The following is a 21,480-nucleotide window of genomic DNA, read 5'->3' as shown; positions in this document are numbered from 1 at the left end:
ACATCATGCCTGCATTGTGGAATTATTTCTTACTTTTTTACAGCACAGCTCAATTCCATAATCTCTCCACATAATTCTCCTTCACAATGAGACCAGTACTTCGGGTCTCACGAGCACTACCAGCTCCAGTGTGCCGGCCCCAGATCTCGCGCACTATTCTGGCTCGCGGTACGAGATTGAACAGTTCCGAAGCCGGAAAAACAGAGAACACAAAAGAGGGCAACTCCTCATCTACAAACACTCCCCCCTCGCCCTTTTGGACCCCGGCCAAGGCTCTGCTCGTCTCCGCATTTGCTGCGGGGTTAGGCTATGGCGCCTCCTCATATACCCAGACACCAGCACAAACATCCAAGAAGCCACAGTATGGCTCAGCGAAGGAGTTTGAAAAGGTAATTTACTCAATTGCAGCAGCATAATTCCACACCAGTCCATGGCCATCCAAACTAACGACACCTCCCAGGCCATCAACGAGCTAAGAACCAAGCTCGGTGAAGACACAATCAGCACTGAAGTAGAGGAACTGCAGCAACACGGCTTCTCAGAATGGTCCAGCCTAAACGCCGACCGTCTCCCGGTCGCAATCGCATACCCCAAGACCACCCAAGAAGTCTCCGAGATCGCCAAGGTATGCAACAAATACCGCATGCCCATGATCCCCTACTCGGGCGGATCAAGTCTAGAAGCCAATTTCTCCGCCCCGCACGGCGGCATGACAATCGACTTCGCGTTCATGAACAAAGTCCTAGAAATCCACCCAGAGGACATGGACATCGTCGTGCAGCCCTCCATCCAGTGGATGGACCTGAACGAGAAGATCAAGGATACAGGCATGTTCTTCCCCGTCGACCCAGGCCCATCCGCCATGATCGGCGGTATGGTCGGCACAAACTGCAGTGGCACCAACGCCGTCCGCTACGGTACCATGAAGGACTGGGTGATTAACCTCACAGTCGTTCTGGCCGATGGCCGGGTCATCAAGACCCGCAGACGTCCCCGCAAGACTTCCGCCGGCTACAATCTCACCGGCATGTTTGTTGGCTCCGAGGGTACGCTCGGTATCGTCACTGAGGCTACGTTGAAGCTCGCCCCGCTCCCGGAGCAGACTCGCGTTGGCGTCGTGGCATTCCCGACTATTCGTGATGCGGCCTCGACCGCTATGCAGGTTATTCGGAAGGGTGTCTCTGTGCAGTGCATGGAGATCATGGATGATGTTCAGATGGACGTCATTAATCGTGCGGGTGGAACAGGCCGTGAATGGAAGGTCTCTCCTACACTGTTCTTCAAGTTTTCGGGAACTGTCGCCGGTGTCGCGGATAGTATCGATCTGACGACGAAGCTCGCCCAGGAGAATAATGCGCAGTCTTTCGAGTTCGCTCGTGATGACCGCGAAGCCCATGATCTGTGGTCCGCGCGCAAGCAGTCGCTGTGGAGTATGCTGGCGCTGCGCAAGGAGGGATCAGAGGTTTGGTCGACTGATGTTGCTGTGCCCATTTCTCGACTGCCTGATATCATTGGTATTGCCTCTTCAAGACGTACTTCGTTGCATGTATACTGACTCCTGCTAGAAACCTCTAAGAAGGAATTGGTCGACCTGGGCCTTTTCGCTAGTATCCTTGGCCACATCGGCGATGGAAACTTCCATGCAAGCATTATGTATGACCGCACCGATCCCGCCGAGAGGGAGCGTGTCGAGAAAGTAGTGTACGATATGGTTGATCGTGGTTTGGAAATGGAGGGCTCGTGCACGGTAAGTCCTTCATCTTAGAGATCCCAGAATATCAGCTGATTAGTACTACAGGGTGAGCACGGCATTGGGCTGGGCAAGAAAGGATCTCTGAAGAAGGAAGTTGGCATAGAGACAGTTAATGTCATGCGCAGTATCAAGCGTTCATTGGATCCGAACTGGCTGCTGAACCCTGGAAAGATCTTCGACTACGACGACGAGACACCGGGCCCAGGACATTGATTGTGATTTAGCATTTAGCATTTAGCATTTTATACATTATAGAAGAGCAAACTTCTAAACTTTCAAGCGAAATGGTGCGATTGGATTTTCTTGTTATAACGGTGATGTTTGCTCGGAGCCCAGAACCTGAAAGTATCGCTCGAAGAGAGTCGCACTCCACTGGCAGCCAGTGCCTGAGCTCGGTATGTCTATAGGTTCACTGGCTGGTTCCACTTGGGATGAACTATCGATAGCTGTCGGAGCAGCAGCGGCCGCATTCGCCAACGCCCACATACGGGGAAGCTGTTCTTGGGCTTCTGATTGAATAGTCGACACCTCAGAACGACGGTTCGGGGCTCTTGGTTCCAGCTCGCCTAGGGAAGAACGAGAAGAACCACTATCCTCTTCCCTCTGGCGCTTCAATGTTCCCAGACCAGGCTGTTGTAGTGATTCTGTAGCCATGGTGTGTGAACTTTCAAAGCCGCTGTCATCATCTGGTGATGACCCCCATTGGGATGGATTGATCTGTATCATGTCCCGAGAAAACAGAGCCTTCGTGCGGAGTTCCTCAATATCTTCCCAGCGGTGATCACGGTGGGCATCACCGTCCATCTCCAAGCAATCGTATGTTTCATTGACCGCTTGCCATGCCGAATCCAACTCCTCCCCTTTTGGAGCCAGAGAAAGATTGATGAGCAGACATGTCAAGGCATCCCACTCGATGTGATTTTGGAAAGTCCAGAGCCACTGTGTGCCCTTTTCATGACGTCGTAAAGCCGCAGTTGTCTGCAGAATCTCTATGCAAACCTTTCGGAAGTTCACATGCGTGAGCATAGACTGATCGTTTCTCGCTCGGGGCTTGATCACTGCCAGTTTAAGCTTTGCGAGTATCAGATTGCTGGAGGCAGCTGTAAAGTAGTCTATCGCAATACTTTGATCTAGATGCGATAAATATTGCTGTTCGATTTTCTCTTTGAAGAGATCTATCGTGATGAATTTCTGGGAAGCTGATAAAACCGGGTAGCAGTTCTCTTCGCAAAACTGATCAGAGAAGATAGTCCGGCGGGCAAAATTGCTGATCTCAGACCTTGTGAGGCTCAACACTATATCTGTTTTACCGCTGCTATTTCGAGGTGGGTCCTTCATATCGGAGTCAAGACTTGCATCGTTCACATTCGAAGGGAGTCTTGTGTCGAACCATGACTCCAGAATACGCGGGTTTGTGCCGTAGTCCTCTGCGATATTGATATCGAGAATATAGATCTGCCACCAGAGTCGACGCCGCATTTCGACTTGGAAGGGTGGTAGTCCTGAAGCGGATGCATCGCGGTGAAGGCCGATCTTGAGGGCAATTCCAATGGCATTCCCAAGAAATTTCCTAATATCTGGCCCTTTGTTATAATGCTTGCTGCAAGCCTAAAGCAATTATCAGATAATATCAGACCTCTCGCTGTTGTAGTATCACGTACGATGTATATGACAAAGGCTTGCAGAACAGTCATGTCCATTGACTTAAGTAGATCGGCTTTTGCAAGGGAGCTTTCAACCCCGGTGCGATATCTTGAAATATTAGCGGGGCTGGCTTATGGGTTTAAACTAGACACATACCTTTTCAATGCTTCGTATTTGTCTTCATCAAGCTCAGTCCGGCAATCCTCCACTGTCATAGTTGCCACGGCAGCATAAGAAATGGCGGATATCAAACACTCTGTTGATGCTCCAAGGGTCTCTCGAGACTGTGTGGTATTCAATATCTGTCTCTGGACCGTTGGTGCATGTAGAATTTTGAGGATTGGCTCCACATTCTCTAAGTACTTCTGCCATAGGAAAGCTACCAGAACCCGGGGAAGGCGAAGATGTTCGAGTACGGAAGTCGGAAAAGCTTTGAATAAGCATGGACTTTGATTCGGGCCCCGTTCATCATGTCTGTGGCTTTCATGGAACTGGTCCATTGAGTTATAACCGTGGCTTCCATGAACAGATGGTGATGAAGATTTATTCTGCAAAAGCCCCTGGAGTTGAGAGAGACTTTGCCCAAAACGATCTAATGTACGCTCAATTCTTTCGATACGGAACACCATATCATCGCCAGCTTTATTGCCCTCAGTAATGGCAGGCTCTGCTCTTGGTAGTGGATAGCTGCATTGTATCTTGACTTTGACGCAGTACGAACAAGGCAGGGATCTGTCGCATTTGATTTTGCGTCGGCGACACTCAAGGCAAGAGCGCACTGTGATGCTAGATGAATGAAGCATTGACTCAAAATCTTGTTCGGAACTGTAAATACTTAGTCGAAGTTTTGCTTGGAACCGTCATAATAACTCTAGTGGGGAACTGTGAGGCTGTAAGTCAAAACAACCTAAGTTGTAAGCAATTTGAAGGCGATGATGCGAGACTGTGAGCTGATTGGTTTGAGCGGAGCGGCGGAGGCCCCAGTCCGCATTTCTAAGCGTAAGCTGCGGGCCCCACCTGAGCAGGCACTTCGGAGACAGAGTAGATCGCATCATCATAGTATTTAATCTCCCTTTGGGAAGTTACTTTAGAATCATAATTCGTCCTTTTTGATTGGTGGAGGCGGGGCAGCGGACAGGAAGTCCGTATGTATTACTGTGCTAGGTAGTATTTGCTTACACAGTCTGTGGTGTGAAATCAACATCAGATAGAGAGAGAGAGAGCAAAATGGCGCCGGACTAAAACATATAAAGATGTCATTCCATCCTGGTTGCTAAACATTTCTCAAGCACAAAGACACAAGTATTCTCATTCAAGATTAGTACTTCATCTACAGCACAACAACCTAAAATGGCATCCTATTTGAAGAACGTTGCAATCATCGGCGTATGTCAAATTTCATTCTCAAAACATACATGTTACCCCAGCTGACAACTTGGCAGGCCAGCGGCAGCATTGGCAAAATTATTCTAGATGGCCTTGTGGCATCTTCCCAGTTCGAAATTACCGTCATCTCCCGCAAGGAGAGCGAGGCAACTTTCCCACCTGGTGTGACTCTTGTCAAGACAGACTTCTCAGACGAAGGTCTCGAGGCTGCATTCAAGGGCAAGGATGTCGTCATTTCGGCAGTGGGTGCCACTGCATTTGGTCAACAGAAGAAGTTTGTCGATTCTGCCATCCGCGCAGGTGTCAAGCGTTTTATCCCATCTGAGTTCTCGATAAATAGCCAGAACGATGCTGTGTTGCAATTGCTGCCACTATTCGGACAGAAGAAGGAACTCATCGAGTACCTCAAGAACAAGGAGACTGATGGACTGACATGGACTGGTATCGCTACTTCCGCCTTGTTTGACTGGGTAAGTCTCCCATCGCAAATTGGAATTCTTGGGCCAGAGCTAATCAGTGAGTCTTGAGTAGGGTCTTGCAAATGGCTTTTTGGAATTTGACATTGCCACCCATACGGCTACTATCTGGGATGGGGGCAGCAAGAGTTTCACCTTCACCAATCAGAAGGCCCTCGGCGATGTCGTTGCTTCTGTGCTGATGCATCCTGATGAAACTAGAAACCAGTTTCTGTTCATCGCCTCGGTTGAAACCACTCAGAAGGACATCCTTGCTGCTTTGGAGGAGGAGTCAGGAGTAAAATGGACGGTGAATAAGACTACCACCGACATTCAAGTCACCGATGCAGTCAAGAAGCTTGCTGCGGGGGACTTTAATGGTGCTTTTTCTTTAGTTAGAGCCACTGTTTTTGGCAACACACCGGGTCTCCATTCAAACTATGCCAAAGAGGAGAAGCTGGCAAACGATGTGTTGGGGCTCCAGTTTGAAACAGTCCAGGATTCCGTCAAGCGTGTGCTCAATGAATAGAGAGAAACTTTTAGTCGTATGAGGTCCAAGGACATAACTTGCCATAGAAAGAAACAATGCAAACAAGTCAAACCTTTTAACTTTGACCAAAGACCCATATAATCTGGCCAATCGGGGAGCAGAACCTTTGTCCGAACGCAGAAGGCTGACTAATCGCGGGGCAAGGCAATTGGCTGAGAGCGATATCGCTGTCGCGGTGAAATGTTACAAGCCTTCAACCCATCACCAGCGAAGCGGTAAGTACAATTGTTGTTTCATATTGATATTTTGCGTGGGAATTCCCTGGATCTGTAAACCATGTGATCTGTGAGGCATTGCAGCTGCCAGGCCCTCCTATATACTGCGTGCGGGGCTCTGAAAACGCTTTGACTCATACAGGCCACTGGCGGTATATGACCCAATTCAGCATGGAACCCCTGTCATTTTATATATCTTTTGATTGATAGCAAGATTCGACTTATTGGAACTTTTGGTTTGCTAACTTACACAAGATTAATACCCGTTTTCATATAAAACTCAAAAGCAAAATGGCTGCTGCATTCCCGAAGAAGAAGTGTGGTACGTTCTCGAAATTTTCAAGGTTCCTATACATCGTTCAAAACTAACATTTTACAGGTGTTCTCGGTGCCACTGGCTCCGTTGGCCAGCGCTTTATCCTACTACTGGCAGACCACCCCTTCCTTGAGCTTCAGGCCGTGGGTGCCTCTGAGCGTTCAGCCAACAAGAAGTACAAGGATGCCGTGAACTGGAAGCAGTCTTCTCCCATGTCTGAGAAGCTCAGCAACTTGGTCATGCGTGACTGCAAGCCCGAACAGTTCTCGGATTGTGACCTTGTCTTCTCTGGACTGAACAGCGATGTTGCTGGCGAGACTGGTATGTAGTATCAGGTGTATCCGATATAGCAAACTAAACCCTATACTAACATTTCACCCAGAAATGGCATTCATTAAGGCTGAGATCCCTGTCTTCTCAAACGCAAAGAACTTCCGCAAGGACCCCATTGTGCCTTTGGTGGTTCCTACTGTGAACCCGCAACATTTGGATCTGATTCCTCACCAGCGTGAGAAGTACGGTCTCAAGAAGGGCTTCCTTGTCTGCAACTCCAACTGTGCCGTCATTGGCATCGTCATTCCCTTCGCAGCTCTCCAGGCCAAGTTTGGCCCTGTTGAGGAAGTGGAGGTTTTCACCGAGCAGGCCGTCTCTGGAGCTGGCTACCCCGGTGTACCTACCATGGATATCCTTGACAACGTCATTCCCTACATCAGTGGAGAGGAGGACAAGCTCGAAAACGAAGCCCAAAAGATTCTGGGTTCATTGAATGCTAGCGCCACCGGCTTCGACGAGCAGACTGGTCTCCGCATTGGTGCCACTTGCACTCGTGTTGGTGTCACTGATGGCCACATGGCATTCGTTTCCTTGCGTTTCAAGAACCGCCAGACCCCCACTGCCGAGCAGGTCAAGGAGGCTCTGCGGGAGTACAAGTCCGAGGCACAGAAGCTGGGTGCTCCTTCCGCACCAGAGCCCGCCATTAAGGTGTTCGATGAGCCCGACCGTCCCCAGCCCCGCCTTGACCGCAACATCTCCGGTGGGTACACAGTGAGTGTTGGCCGAGTTCGTGAGGGTGCCCCAGGCGGTCACTTTGATATCCGATTCGCTGCCCTCTCTCACAACACTGTCATTGGAGCTGCTGGATCATCCATCCTCAACGCCGAGGTTGCTGTTATCAAGGGCTACATTTAAGTTAGTTACGAAAAGTGAAATTATCAGCGCATGTGAAATAGATACAAATTTTCGTACAAATGAATTAGATCTCATTGGTCTTGATTCCTAAAAGGGAAGTTCACGTGTCCACGGGTGGATCAGGTCCCCGAGTGGAGATTACATAAGCAAGTGTTAAAAATCCACTAGTGGAGTCTGATTGGTCTGAGTGGAGAATAGGGCTCACAATCACCACACACTAAGCGAATTCCTCTCTGATTTGGATCACCACTTCACGGCTTGAGCCTTCTCTTTCGACACTCCGACCACCTAACCTTCAGTCGACAAATCAGTCAAAATGCGCGGCCCGTAAGTGTCATGAGATCGCCCTTTACATCACTATTCTGCACACTGGCCTCGTCTATCTGCCGGATTGCGAGTTCAGCCAGTGGCTGCGAGAGTGATCGAAAATTTCTCGAATTGGAACACCATCACTAACAAGAATGTTTCTTGCAGCGGAAAGCACCAGAAGCGCCTCAGTGCGCCCTCGCACTGGCTCTTGGACAAAATGTCCGGAACCTACGCGCCCAAGGCCTCCCCCGGTCCCCACAAGCTCCGGGACTGCCTTCCCCTGATTGTCTTCATCCGTAACCGGTACGCACACGACACATTGAATATCTCGACATGCGACGAACAATCACTGACATGTTTTTCGTTGATAGTCTCAAGTACGCCCTGAACGGTCGCGAGGTCAAGGCCATCATGATGCAGCGTCTGGTCAAGGTTGACGGAAAGGTCCGCACCGACACCACCTACCCCGCTGGATTCATGGACGTCATCTCCCTCGAGAAGACCGGCGAGCACTTCCGTCTCGTCTACGACACCAAGGGCCGTTTCACCGTCCACCGCATCCAGGCTGAGGAGGCTGAGTTCAAGCTCTGCAAGGTCAAGCGTGTTCAGCTCGGCAAGGGCGGGATCCCATTCTTGGTTACGCACGATGCGCGAACGTGAGTTCCACACTCCACAAGTTCCGTGTCATTCAGTCGTTGGACCAAGCTTTGGTTGATCGGCGGAGGACAATGGAAACAGTAAGATCCCATTTGATCAGAACATGGTTTTGCTAACTTGCGTTTGCGCTCTACAGCATCCGCTACCCCGACCCTGCCATCAAGGTCAACGACACCGTCAAGGTTGACGTTGCCACTGGCAAGATCCTCGACTTCGTCAAGTTCGACTCCGGTGTTGTCATTATGGCCACTGGTGGTCGCAACATGGGTCGTGTTGGTGTTATCACTCACCGTGAGCGTCACGATGGTGGTTTCAACATCGTCCACGTTCGCGATGCTCTTGACAACCAGTTCGCTACCCGTGAGTCCAACGTCTTCGTCATTGGACAGGACAAGCCCTGGGTTTCCCTCCCCAAGGGTAAGGGTGTCAAGGTATGTTATATTCTCCCAACACTGATTTCTATGAATTACCCTAACATTATTTTCTAGCTCTCCATTGCTGAGGAGCGTGACCGCCGCCGTGCCCACGAGCTCGCCAACTAAATTCTCAATATCTTCTGATATTCGTGGATTAGCTGACAGCTTAAAACAAATACTAAAAACAGTAGCTGGGAAACAGTGTCTTGTCTTGCTTTAACGGGCTTGGATAATGCATTCTCGTAGGTTCAAACCATAGCAAACAAAACAGGAACGGGTTAACCGCTTCGTTTCCGAGTGATATGATACCATTTGACGTTACCTCTTTTTCGAATTATTTAATGACCGTATTTTTATTTTTCCCTGGATCTTCAACACTACCACTTCCTGGATGATTAGCTCATGTCTCTGCTTACCAGGCGTGCCTTTGCACACTTCATGAAAATCAAGGGACACGTAGTTATCTCCTTCGCTAACATGTAATCGAGATGCGAATGCATCGCAACCCCCACACCATACTACGGCGCGAAGCCTGCTCGCACCAATTTAGCCCGTCCTCTAGACCTAAGACTACTGCACGCTAAAGCCCCGGCCGAACCCGCGCAAGCCGTTTCAACCTGAGACCCAGCATCTCACATAAAAGACCCAAGACATGCATTTTCCCAGTCAGAAATATATTTCCTACACAGATCATCTCCAGCGCAACCCTGTTAGCTTGAATGGATCAATCCATAGCACCAACGCACGGGAAACGCGGAGATTGCCAAATCCCCAACTTTCAATCTTGAAGATGAGTAACAAACTCAAAGTGCGGATCTTCTCGATGGGCGTTCTAATTCGCACGCTGACGTATTATCATTGACTTTCGCCCCGAGCTGCCCGAGTCGCCCGCTATGGGAGAATGATCATCACCTGCAGAGGTCAGCAATGGCGATCAGTGGCGATCACGGGTGATCCCAGAGGTATCGCGGCCCAATTTTTGTGTCTAGATCGGGATATTTGAATGGGGGGTTGATATCCACATGGTGTGTAATTGAAATCGAGGACTGTCCGGCATTTGGAGCTAGCTCATGCAATGTAACAGTAGAAAGTGTCCGATGTGGAGTTGTTGGTGGTTTACTTTACCGCCGACCGAAAGTATTTGAGATTCTGTTTACTCCGTACTGCATGTGTATATAGATGGTGGGCGCTTGACAGAGCTATTTGTGGATGAAATTAGGTACATATATATATATATCTACAATCCTAATCATTACCAGGTATATAAGCGAGCATATGCAAAAGAAGCAGGTAGAGCGAGAGCGAAAAGCTAGGAGTCTAAGAATAACTCATTTATTTCCGGTGTCAGATTAGGGAGGCAACCCTTCATTCTTTATCGGGATGGGCGGTTGTTAAAAGTTGTAGCGGCTCTAGGTAAATGCAATTGCTTTATAAAACACCACAGATGCACTTACCACACCCTCCCGATGAACCGAGAAGACAGCAAGGGATGGAAGAACCAAACGGCTCGCACTTCTAGTCCTAGGAAGTATATTTTCTATCTTAAATTTCTCCGGGGGCTTATTATGAGTGGCGATTGTGACAATAGACGGGAACTGGATAATCTGATAGATCCAAACTCAATTCTAGCACTCGGCCGTCCCACGTTCGGAACTCCACTGGGGATAGTGGGGATAAGTTCTCCGTGATCCAGGCGCCATACTGTTGGAAATATGCACGACAGCATGGGGCCGTGGAATTCCTGACCCGTCATTTTATGCAGCGTGGAGAGAGGTGAACTGGCCTTTGCAGGGGCTAATAGCGGTAGTAAGGTAGTAGCCAAGTGGCAAGGGGGATCTTGCCTTGATGCGATTGTATTGCTTCATGCTGCATTCTAGGTGGCTGGCTGCACTAGCATGTTAGCGTGTATCATGCGAATTTGGAATTCGAGCTACACAAGGCGCAGAAATGGGTATACTATGGAGTATATAATATGTATCTGGGGGATGGAGAATAATGCAGTTGTGGAGGGGCTCCCCGCTAGATAAAAAGGTTTAGTTGTGTGTCCAGGGTACGGAGTACTTTTGTTCAATTGCACAATCGATCAATCGAGCTCGTATGTTGTATGAAGTGTTGGCGATCTAATACGACAGAAGTGGAGTCTCTGTGTAAGTCTAAGCTGCACCGGAATAGGCAAGATATGATGTCTTTCAAATTGCAGCGAGTCATGGGGTTTCTCTTTTCTTATGTGTCGGAAATGCAAATGATGGGCCTAGAACTTTTTAGTACTCTGTACGGAGTAGTGGCTCAAGTATTCTCTGCATATGCTGCACTTCCAATTGTTATATGCTGCAGATGGAACCCTGGAATAAAAAAGATATCAAGTTGCGAAACTTGGAAGCATTTCCTTTTTTATGAAATGATATCTTCCAACAAACTTTGGCGTGGATCTTCCGAGACCCGTTCCAGTTCCAAGGAACTGGGACAATAGGGAGAATCTTGATGGAATTTCACGTGGTGTTTAGAGAAAATGATTGGACTGGAGAATGTACCCATCGTAGAATTACTTACATTGTACTTCCTGCGGAAACTACCTAATGCCTGCTATGCGGTGGAGATTGGTTCTCACGCCACCGGCAGTGGAAATGTCGGTGGAACGACCCAAAGAACATGGATAAGGGGAGAAATTTATGCCAATCCTTTTGGGCTTAAAATGTTGGACTCCAAACCTTGGGGTTGGGGTCTAGCGGTGTACATAGTAAGCAAGGCTAGGGATCTCGCAAGGATTGAGTCGAGGTAGTATGGACTACTGTAATCTTTGGTTTTTGATTAAAAGAGAGCGAAACATTTATCTAGAATTATATTGTTATAAGGAATATATGTTGTATAATGATATAATGATATAACAATGATATAATAACGGTGATCATCCTATCATTTCAGGTCACAAGGTTCAATACTTGGTTCCTGATCGCCTGAAATTGGAAATTTGCCTAGAACTCGGTATGTTTATGCTTATATGCTCCATTCCATAAATATGGATTCTTGTGATTCTCTCTAGTAAAAGATTCACGGGCAAACCAATGGCGGACTTCCATAAAATCAAAAGAAACATTCTAAAGTGTTCCAAAGTGTTCCATTCGTATATTCCCTGTCTCCGAAAATATCCTTTGATCGTTGAGACTCCACACACATTTGGCATTTTACGGCCACTACGTTAGCGCCCATTTTTGTGTGCACATGGGGGGGGCTTGACCAATCCTTGATCATTTTAGATGTTAGGTGGAGATATACGGACTATCTGTCTCTCATTTATCCCATACAGAGTGTACGATTATAGTCACATCCACTACTTTGTTCCACCCCCTTGATTAATTAGGCTTCCCGATTTGAATCTTTCTAGAATAATCTTGGTTTGAGGTTGACCGCTTCTCGTTCGATTCCTTCAGCAACTACGGAGTAAGAGACTCTCCACTTGTCATATTGCTAACCAAGCCATATCTTTCCCTTTCTGCAGCCCAACGGCCAACGGGTGTTCGGCATAACAATCTCGGTAACCAGCAGAGAAGCCCAACTTGCAGATCTAATTCCTTTTTATGGAGTTCACCAGTTTCTCCCCGATCTATGGCCCCTTAGAGGCCCGGTCTTGGGCTCCGAATCGAGTAAGCCTCTCCCTCCCCCCTTTTCCCCGATAGCTCTTCCCGTCAGATGCCTTCCAGCAGCCTGGAAACTGGAATTAGTGCCCCGGTTGTTAATATGCCTAGAGTTCTTGACCCATTTTCAACCCTCGTGATGTGTCAAACGTGGCGGAATAAGTAACAGGGATAAAAGAAATCCATCGGATTTGGTCTAATGTTTAAAACCAATCACCTTCACCTTTCCGAGAAACCCACCTGTTTATTATCTGTGCGTTAATTAGTTATTTTCCTATTTATCGTACACCTACGGAGTACTCCCACCGTACTTGCTCCTTCTCTCGCGTCGCGTCTAACATACACCTCTCACCTAGGCATCCCTGCCCTGTAATTACTCTATTCAAGCGCCGTGTTACATGAGCGTCAGCGTGTACTTTGCCTAATGTGTTGGCCTTGCTTTCTTTTCCCGATGGTGACTGCATAAATGCAATCGACCAGCCCAAAAGAATCGGCCTTCGAACCGCCTCCCCAGACATTTCCCACCCAAGGGGACAGGCAGTATTCGTTACACAAAGAGATCATGTCTACTCAATCTAACTTTACGGCCTTGGACTGGGGGTATTCCTACCCGTTAATCTTCCATCTCAACTTGGAGATTCCCGCCTTTTTCGTGTCTTATCGCTGGTGGGAAGACGAGGCGACAACTGTGTTCTGGGCATTCGATATCCAAGAAATTCGCCGTGTGATCCAATTCAAACTATTTAGCGACGAAAATTTCCCGAGGACTTCCCTTTGCGCTCGAACTGTGGACACCATTGACAGCTTTTTGGTCGCGCTGTCCGAGCCCCATGAGTATCAACTCCTCGGGAATCTTTCTCATATACAGAGGGTGGAGGAGATCCTACGCCGGTCGAGTATACCTCCTTTCCAGCCCATTCCTTGGAGTTGGCTCCCACCGCGAACAAGAATTACTCTAGATGCACGGGAAATTGCTGCTGCAATTGATGCCGAGAGCCATTTCCACTTTAGGCAGATTGCCTTTGAAGAGTTTGTACGTGCTGCTCTCGGATACAAGGCTGTCTTCGTCGAGTGGTTCCTGCAACAGCATGCGGCTCTTTATATTATGCTCCAGGACCATCTAAGCGCCTACAAGGAGGACATTCCTCTGTACACAGAAGTAGAAAAGGTACGTTATCTAAGATACTTCGCTATGACTATCATTAAATAGACCCTAGGCTGACCTAACTCCTATAGCACCTTCGGTCGCGGAGTCCATTCGCACACCGAGCGCTGGTCCAGTGCCTCCTAGCTGTGCGACATGGCGGATATCGTGACATGCCTAAACCCAACACCGCTGGGTTTGAATTCATCGCAGGTCCTATTCAGGCCTTATTCAAGGACCAGCCAGGAAGACTTACTACTATGCTCAAGATTTTGAGCGTTTTAGCAATGAAATTTCGCCGACAGTATATTCATGCTCCTACCATGGATTGGAAGACTCCATTTGATACCTCTATTCCTTTCCTAAACGATTATCTCGAGTCGACATCTCCAAAAGACTTGGCCCGCAGCATAAGAGGCCTGGACGAGCACAGTTTTGCAGAGTTGACCCGACAAAGTTTGATAGCAGAGGATGCTATCGTGGGACAATTGCTGGACCAGTGGCGCATACTAAGCATTTCTATCTGGGAATGCTGCGCTGCACTTCCAAACATGGTTCCATATCTACAAGAATGTGCACAGGTGAGTAGTCTTTACTGTCAAAAGTCACCGAGATCCCAAAATGTCAAATCCCACTAATCATATAATCATCCGGACAGTCCCTCCTCGCAACACGTGATTATCATTCTCTCACAGCTATCATCAAAGGCCTGCACACCTATACCGTTTTGACAACCCGCCCCGCCAGCACAGACATCCCCCAAGGAAACGCGATCACACTCGAGACCCTGGTTCCACGGGAAATCCTTTCTCTCATGAGCCCAGCTGAGAACTTTGCTTCCTACCGTCAGCACTACCAGAAATACCCCGGCATTCCCTTTTTAATCGCTCACACCCGCGATCACGAAAAAAACGGCGAATCCGTGCTTCAGCCAGTTTTTCAGTATCTGCAAAGCACCAAATGAGTGCACAGAGGTAGTCACCAGATCAGCAGCCCTAGGCTCCTCTCCGGCTTCGGCTCCGACCCCGGCAAGAGAAGAAAAAGCAATCTACGGAGTATCCTCGGTGTATGCTTGGCTTGTGTGGCTGCAGGAACCGAGACCGCCTCGCAAGGGCCGTGGGATAAAGATTGTTTCAATTGTTCGTTTCTCTGGTCAGCAGCTAATGCATTGATGGTGTGTTTTCCTTGGCAGTCTTACGATGGGGGTGATCTACACCAGATGACGACCTCAAATGCTATATTTTATGATCTGTATTTCTACTCTGATACCCATGCTGGCATCGGGCAGCACCGGGGGGAGTCCGGCGTTGCATTATACTACTATGAATCTCTTTTTCCTTTTTTGATTTCTCCTGGTGACATTCAAGGTTATTTTACATTTGCATAGCAGACGCTCATTGAATCTGAAAACGTAACCAGATCATCCTGTCTCGTCCATAATCCCCAACGCAGTCAAGCAAATCCAAGCATATCAGCAGATCCACCCAGCCGCATCTCACGCATGCTCCTATCTCCCTTATGCGCCAGCCAAGGATCTACGAATCAGATGGGATCCTATTCCATCTAAAGAGCCGCTTCAGGCAAGAGCCTTAGGGCCAGAGATAATCCGCGCAGATATGCAGTCCCACGCAAAGTAAGGGAGGGGGATGGGGGTGAGCCAAAGACCCCGCCCAAGATTTCTTTGCTTTTTTGGGTATCGAACTAGAAAAGGACAGAGTGCGTGTATTGGTCTGGCCAACCAAAAGAGTAGGTCACACCTCACTCTCGTTTTGCAGCCGCTTTAGGCGCCTTCGCATATCCAAAAATGCCCAAGAAATAGGCGATCCTATTGATGAAAAGGAATGCCGTTACCCCGATGTTACCCCAGGTCAAAAGGTTCCATGCCGCAACGTCTGCGAACGCTTCCCAGCCCATTGCCAAGTACGTGGCGTACACATGGCCTACATCGGCGATGGCTAGCCCGATTAGATAGTTGCGCAGTACTCTTGGCTCTGTTGTAGCGTGACAAACCCCTACGCCGACTAGGAAGAGGAGTGAGTAGACATTGCCGAGTTGGTAGGCGAGCGCGATGCTGCTTGGGTGCAGGGTGGCCGGGGCTGCGATGGTGGGTGTTTGCCCAGCGATAAAGCCTCGGAGGTCGTAGAGGGGGAAGACACTGCCTAGGGCCCTGCATGAATAATAGTAGGGTTAGTGGTATTCTTGCATGGTTGAGGGAAAGGGTTGAGCGGGTCGTACAGTGAGATCGGCTCAAGGACGCCGAAGAGAATGTGCGGCCATGTCGGGAAGATGGTTGGCATTTTGGGGACCTGTGGTGTTCAACATTATTATTGTTCGTATCTTCTCAGTTGTTATGCTTTGGTCCTGGCTATAATTCACTCCGAGCGGTCTGCATAAACAAAGCTCACGGGAGCTTTACTTCTATAGAGAGGAAGGCAACTCACGTTTAGCTGCTGACCACGACAAATATCAAGTATATAATATCAATTGTATGATAAAATCAAATCAAATCAATGAGCGACAGTCCAATAGGAGATCCTTGAAAGGGGTTTGCCAGGGGATCTCAACACCTGGCAGAATGCTGACGTAGACACCTCCGGGGGCCCGCTTTAGTGGTACCCGTCACCGCCCGTATCCGTATCCGTTATCGCATTGTTCTTATCAGAGCTTCATCTTCTGACCCCCCAGTCATGGACGCAACATGTCAGTGACATCCAGGATGATATGCAATCTGTGATAGCTGGTCGAAATGGAATCTGCGAGTGCATTGCGGCCTCTTGATGAATCACTCCTCCGCGAACTCCCTCAACTCTCCCTCCGTATCGCCCCTCTACGAGAACCAGTATCATCACGAACCTTAAGCGTCCCATCGCCCCTCGAACCCAATGCTAGTGGAGCACGAGACTCGAATAGTATCTCCAATTCAAACGGCAATAGTGGCAAGATCCCAGCAAATGCAAAGGCAGGTCTGCCAACAGTTACGGAGTTTCTAAACGCTGCGCGCATCAAGAAAACCGAACTCTCAGCAGACTCGCAGTCAAATGTTGAACGTCCCCCGAGGCCGATACTTCCTGCTTTTGTGAATCTCCGTGCCCTGGAAAAGTTTCCGTTCTCATCATCCTTTGACGATGATGCCCTCCAAGGGCCCCGCAAGCGTCGACGCCGAGACCCCCAAGCCGATTCATTCAGCGAGCATCTACAGTTGCCTATCCCCCAGGCTCAGAAGGAGCAGCGGCCTCCTCCATTTGGGCCTTTTGCTATTTTGAATGGATTGAATGAGCCTCCGCCCAATGCCGCCCTTCTTCCACCCATTGAGGCCGGGTCTAATATCTCCCAGCTTTTGACTAAGCCCTCGGGAGGCGATGCTGCTGTCGACCCTGGATCGTTAGTCTCGGCTCAAGTTGCCGTCCCAGATAGCCAGCCTGCGGAAAAACGAGATGTCAGACTCGAAGAAATTCTCAGAACGTCTGTCAATGTGGATGAAGACGAAGACACTGATAATAATGAAAATGTTGCAAGTACTAACCCGGTGGATCCAGATAAGATCGCTCTAGCTGTTCGTGAAACAGAAATATCTAAGAGCAGCAAGGCATTGCTACCCCGTCCTGCAGAGGATGTGCCAATGTCTCCTAAAACTCGCGGCCGGTCCCGTAAAAACCTGAGAAAGTGGTCTGAAGAAGAGACGACTACTTTACTTAGGGGTGTGGTCAAATGTGGTATTGGCAACTGGACTGCCATTCTCGCTCAACCAGAATTAGAGTTCAACCAGCGAACTGCCTCAAATTTGAAAGACAGGTATGCTCGGTTCTTCGTCAACTGTATGGCCCTATGCTAAAGCTTCGCCTTGCTAAAGATTCCGAGTCTTATGTCCATGGGCGTACCGGTAAGCAATGGGAATCGAACACTTTGAAGTCATTCAATCAGGATAGCTAATATTACCGCAGTGCATCCGATCCCAACGAAGCCGCGAGACAACTACATGAAACTCTCGCTAATACCCTACTCAAAGCCAAAGCAGAGGGCTCTGACGAGACATTTGGCAAAATCCACATGTCCAATCTAATGCCCCCAAATCAAGGCTCAGAGCCAAACTCGGGAGTAGGAAGTCCGGCTCACAATGCACACAAACCCTTTATTTCGAATACCGTCTCATCTATGCCCGACGCAAATCTCGGGAGTAGTAGCATCGCCCAATCGCAGTCACTCTCATCAGGAAATAGCACACCCGCTCTCTCAAGCAAGTCCCACTCAACCCTCGCATCTCTCGGACTCCCCGAACCACACGTCGCAAAATCCAAACGTCGCTCTCGGCGACCCTTCACAACCGCCGAAGACGAAGCTCTCCTCAAAGGCTACGCAGTACACGGCTTCCAATGGACTCTAATCCAACAAGATTCACGATTAAACCTAAGCCACCGCAAAGCAACAGACCTCCGCGACCGCTTCAGAACCAAGTTCCCACACGCCTATCGCGACGGCGGCTCCGTGAGTGGGAAAGCCCTTACCAACCAAAATCAGGCCCAGGAGTCGGCTACAGGCGCGTCGACCCCCCGCTCACATCCTGTCAGCACCGAACAATCTCCCAGTAAGGCATATGTCATGACTCCGACCCCGACCCCGACTTCCACTCCCCGCAACTCGATGTCGAGGAGTCGTCACGCTGCTACCTCTTCGCAGTCCAATCTCGCACAGATGGATCCTGCGCTCTTGCCTCCACCTCCGCAGGGCTTTTTGGAGCACTCAATGTATCTTCCTCCCGCTGCTGCAGGTGTGCTTTCTTTCTCTTTGGATGATAGCTCGGGGGCAGGTACTTCTTCCGCAGGGGAAACGCCGTGGGAAGATAATACCCTCGCTCCTATGATTTGGGATGAATTAACCTAATCAGGTGCAAGATTTGGATGTGCTATATTGCCGACACATGCCATGAATCTTTGAATTTCTTTTGGTTCTTGATGGTCTCTTTCTTCCCTTTCTCGCATTCTCATTTCATTCTTCTTTTTGCTTTGCATTTTTGGTGCTCTACACTGTCTTTTCTTTTTCTCCGGTCTGTTTTCTTTGTTGATCTATATCCCGCAGTACACGATGGTTTTTGCTACAGTTTCTATTCAATAAAAGTTTTGTTTTCGCAGTTCAATGTCATTGGCAATCACATTGACACTAAGAAGAGATGTAACAAGTCTGGTATTCTCACTGTGCATAAAGATTGCACCATGAAAGATAAGACTAAAATGAAAAGATACATATTGATAAATTAATGGAAGAAGAAAAATCAGGAAACGGCGCCTGTCCAAAGATAACAAATAAAATCTGTACTTGCTTGTATCTGCATCTGATTGAGAAGAAAGAAGCGGTGGATTCGGATATCAAACGAGCATAAAAGAAATTCAAGGAATGACCATCACATAGCATACACTGCGGGTACCCATTTTCAATCGCGAAAGATGTCTGCCGTGGGAAGGATATGAGAGTGAGAGAGCGGGAGAAGAAAGGGGATGGAGATGAAGGTGAGAAAGGAAGTCTGAAGAAGCCGAATGCAAAGCCCAGCCAATTCCGAGAAATGAGGCATGCTTCTCGTTAATGAATTAATGGTTGAAGTAATAATCATCTACCAGGCATTGCGGTCCCAGTTGGGATCTGCGAAATAAGCATTAGCATGCGTTCAACAGTAATCAGCATAAGTGACTAAAATAAACCCACCTTGTATGTAACTAGCAAGCACCTTACTCCCCGTCTGCAGAAGAGGGTGTCCGGCGACGATCTGGAGGAAGCGCTGCAGACCTTCGCGACGGTGCTCGATGACGTCGTCGCTGAACCGGTTGGTGAAAACCTTCCCGGGCAGCGGGGGTATGGTGACGCGCGTGCTCTCGCGCTCCAGGATATCGCGGAAATACTCGAAATCGGAGTACCGGCGGCGCACGACGGAGTGTTTCAATTTGAAGGCGGGGATATTGGTCCGGCACACAATCTCGTACGACGTGTACATGTTGCGAGATGTGCCATGAGTTTGGGGATTGCGGACCTGTCGTAGTCGTTGTTAGTCTGGGATGTTTGTTCTTTGCGCCCGATGGGGTGTGGTGATGCGGGTTTTGGGTGGGGATGTATGGGGGCTGATTAGGGGAGAGATATGGGCACGAGACTCTGGGGTATCGGGGTAGGCGATTGATTCGGGCATTGGCATTAGGTGTTGTGCATTATATAACTCACTTCTATCTCGAGGAAATTCTCGGGAGGTCCGTAGATCTCCTCGAAGGACTGCTGTCGCGATTCTGGGACGGACTGCATCGTGGTGGGGTTGGGGTGATGCGGAGGGAAAGTTGAGGGGAAGGTGAGCGGGATTTTATATTGTGAATGCCCAAATGGGGAGTTGAGTGTGGGGTATTCAATAAGACAGCTTGTCTCACTCTAATTCCCTGAAATGAACACCACAGAGCAGATCCTAAGGAACCCGAGCTCGGAAGTTGGAGAAGCATCTCTATCAGTGGGGACCGGGGAAATAATTGATCCGCCCTTTTGGCTTATCTTCCTGACAGCCGTTTGAAGGTTCTCGTCATACATCTACTTCATGTAGCAATATTGAACTTTATCGGTATAAAACTTTAGACAAAGGACTTCAAAAAATCTAGACAACGTCGTACAAGGGGGCGCCTCATTTTGTTTTATATATTTCAAAAGTTGCACACTTAAGACTCTCCCTTAGAGCGACTAACACACCCTACATAGCCGTGAGCAACAATACCTTAACTTAAACCTACCAACTGCGATACATGTTCCCTCATGTGAAACTGTTTTGAGGCAGTCCTCCCACCTAAGGCGGATAAGGCCTCCTTCTACTCTCACCAGCCTCACTGACCTTCCTTCTCCTCTCTCTCTCTCTCTCTCTCTCTCTCTCTATGTCTCTAGGTGAACAACTCAATTCAATCCATGGTTTACTTTCCTCTTTTCCCGCTCTACAAATTGCTAGCTGAACTAAGTAAATGGAAGAGGAAGTAAGTCGTACTAAAGTTCAAGTAATGATCGATATGTATAGTCCATGACATTATCTAAGGGTACTATTAAATAGTTAACCTTCTTATACTTCTCTTTAGAAAGTTACAGCCGTATTGCCAAGCCATTTCAATCCAGTCCTCTAATTAAGCACATGCGAAGGAGGAATCTAGGGCTAGTAGCAATAGATTTATCCAGAAGTCTCTAAACGAAATGCCACTCGAAGCGTACTGGTAGAACAAGACCATCATAAACATGTATGGGGTTTGACATGATGCTTTCGCTCCCCAGGTATAGCTATATCCCTGCATGACATGCATATGCAAAAGCCCGAGAGACATTTCCCACGGGTATCTGCTTTCCTGGATATAATGTGCCCATCTTGGTTCTTGAAAGGGTAAATTTAGCACTGTACTTGCGAGAAACAATGTGGTTTAATCACACAAAGCCACAGGGCTGAAGTGGGTGACACGAAGCGGGTGACACACTGGAAGCAGATTTATAAATGTGAAGCTTAATCCGGAAGGGGTAAGTTCTGGATAACTCCATGCTTTAGCTTTATATTCTGGGACACTTATTGCAGAAATTGGTCAATGTAGCGATATATATACTCATCATCACCTAGCAGTCTTTGTGAGGAATGAACTTGCATTGGAGAGCATTTACTATAAGGAAATGTGGTATAGCCATGCTCGAAGAACAACGTTGGAAGTCAGCATCGGAGTTAGCGGAGTTAAGAAGATGATGACATAACCCAAATCCAGTGCCCGTGACCGAGGTCGGGACTTATCAACTATGTATCGATAAGCATCATATCTCCTCATTTCCAAGGTT

General features: G+C 48.4%; 9 protein-coding genes across 9 annotated transcripts; 6 read left to right on the top strand and 3 right to left on the bottom strand.

The window, feature by feature from the left end:
- Positions 1 to 86: 86 nt before the first annotated feature.
- PEX2_050340 (FAD-linked oxidase, C-terminal) lies at positions 87 to 1,966 on the top strand (the record flags this gene model as incomplete). Its single annotated transcript, XM_016742309.1, has 4 exons — positions 87 to 389; positions 461 to 1,514; positions 1,566 to 1,747; positions 1,799 to 1,966. The coding sequence occupies 4 exons, from the start codon at positions 87 to 89 to the stop codon at positions 1,964 to 1,966; spliced, it is 1,707 nt and encodes a 568-aa protein (XP_016597639.1).
- Positions 1,967 to 2,059: 93 nt separating this feature from the next.
- Positions 2,060 to 3,612, bottom strand: PEX2_050330 (transcription factor domain-containing protein; the record flags this gene model as incomplete). The annotated part of the gene is made up of 3 exons (XM_016742308.1): positions 2,060 to 3,361; positions 3,415 to 3,505; positions 3,554 to 3,612. The coding sequence occupies 3 exons, from the start codon at positions 3,610 to 3,612 to the stop codon at positions 2,060 to 2,062; spliced, it is 1,452 nt and encodes a 483-aa protein (XP_016597638.1).
- A 1,135-nt stretch (positions 3,613 to 4,747) lies between these two features.
- On the top strand, positions 4,748 to 5,767 carry PEX2_050320 (aromatic alcohol reductase; the record flags this gene model as incomplete). The annotated part of the gene is made up of 3 exons (XM_016742307.1): positions 4,748 to 4,783; positions 4,840 to 5,253; positions 5,315 to 5,767. 3 exons carry the CDS (start codon positions 4,748 to 4,750, stop codon positions 5,765 to 5,767), a joined length of 903 nt encoding a protein of 300 aa, XP_016597637.1.
- A 527-nt stretch (positions 5,768 to 6,294) lies between these two features.
- PEX2_050310 (aspartate-semialdehyde dehydrogenase family protein) lies at positions 6,295 to 7,507 on the top strand (the record flags this gene model as incomplete). The annotated part of the gene is made up of 3 exons (XM_016742306.1): positions 6,295 to 6,325; positions 6,383 to 6,640; positions 6,702 to 7,507. The coding sequence occupies 3 exons, from the start codon at positions 6,295 to 6,297 to the stop codon at positions 7,505 to 7,507; spliced, it is 1,095 nt and encodes a 364-aa protein (XP_016597636.1).
- Positions 7,508 to 7,823: 316 nt separating this feature from the next.
- PEX2_050300 (40S ribosomal protein eS4) lies at positions 7,824 to 9,015 on the top strand (the record flags this gene model as incomplete). Its single annotated transcript, XM_016742305.1, has 5 exons — positions 7,824 to 7,834; positions 7,982 to 8,119; positions 8,188 to 8,472; positions 8,610 to 8,904; positions 8,962 to 9,015. 5 exons carry the CDS (start codon positions 7,824 to 7,826, stop codon positions 9,013 to 9,015), a joined length of 783 nt encoding a protein of 260 aa, XP_016597635.1.
- Positions 9,016 to 12,987: 3,972 nt separating this feature from the next.
- PEX2_050290 (RasGEF domain-containing protein) lies at positions 12,988 to 14,629 on the top strand (the record flags this gene model as incomplete). Its single annotated transcript, XM_016742304.1, has 3 exons — positions 12,988 to 13,689; positions 13,758 to 14,246; positions 14,324 to 14,629. The coding sequence occupies 3 exons, from the start codon at positions 12,988 to 12,990 to the stop codon at positions 14,627 to 14,629; spliced, it is 1,497 nt and encodes a 498-aa protein (XP_016597634.1).
- A 794-nt stretch (positions 14,630 to 15,423) lies between these two features.
- On the bottom strand, positions 15,424 to 15,962 carry PEX2_050280 (uncharacterized protein; the record flags this gene model as incomplete). Its single annotated transcript, XM_016742303.1, has 2 exons — positions 15,424 to 15,832; positions 15,901 to 15,962. The coding sequence occupies 2 exons, from the start codon at positions 15,960 to 15,962 to the stop codon at positions 15,424 to 15,426; spliced, it is 471 nt and encodes a 156-aa protein (XP_016597633.1).
- Positions 15,963 to 16,411: 449 nt separating this feature from the next.
- PEX2_050270 (telomere repeat binding factor family protein) lies at positions 16,412 to 18,543 on the top strand (the record flags this gene model as incomplete). Its single annotated transcript, XM_016742302.1, has 3 exons — positions 16,412 to 17,457; positions 17,516 to 17,545; positions 17,607 to 18,543. The coding sequence occupies 3 exons, from the start codon at positions 16,412 to 16,414 to the stop codon at positions 18,541 to 18,543; spliced, it is 2,013 nt and encodes a 670-aa protein (XP_016597632.1).
- Positions 18,544 to 19,267: 724 nt separating this feature from the next.
- On the bottom strand, positions 19,268 to 19,944 carry PEX2_050260 (sorting nexin-3; the record flags this gene model as incomplete). The annotated part of the gene is made up of 3 exons (XM_016742301.1): positions 19,268 to 19,296; positions 19,360 to 19,681; positions 19,867 to 19,944. 3 exons carry the CDS (start codon positions 19,942 to 19,944, stop codon positions 19,268 to 19,270), a joined length of 429 nt encoding a protein of 142 aa, XP_016597631.1.
- Between the last annotated feature and the right edge of the window lie 1,536 nt (positions 19,945 to 21,480).

Source organism: Penicillium expansum (genome assembly GCF_000769745.1).
Source record: "Penicillium expansum strain MD-8 chromosome Unknown contig166, whole genome shotgun sequence".
Taxonomy (NCBI): Eukaryota; Fungi; Ascomycota; class Eurotiomycetes; order Eurotiales; family Aspergillaceae; genus Penicillium; species Penicillium expansum.
The sequence above is the reverse complement of the archived record's forward strand: the minus strand, read 5'-3'. Positions and strand labels throughout refer to the sequence as shown.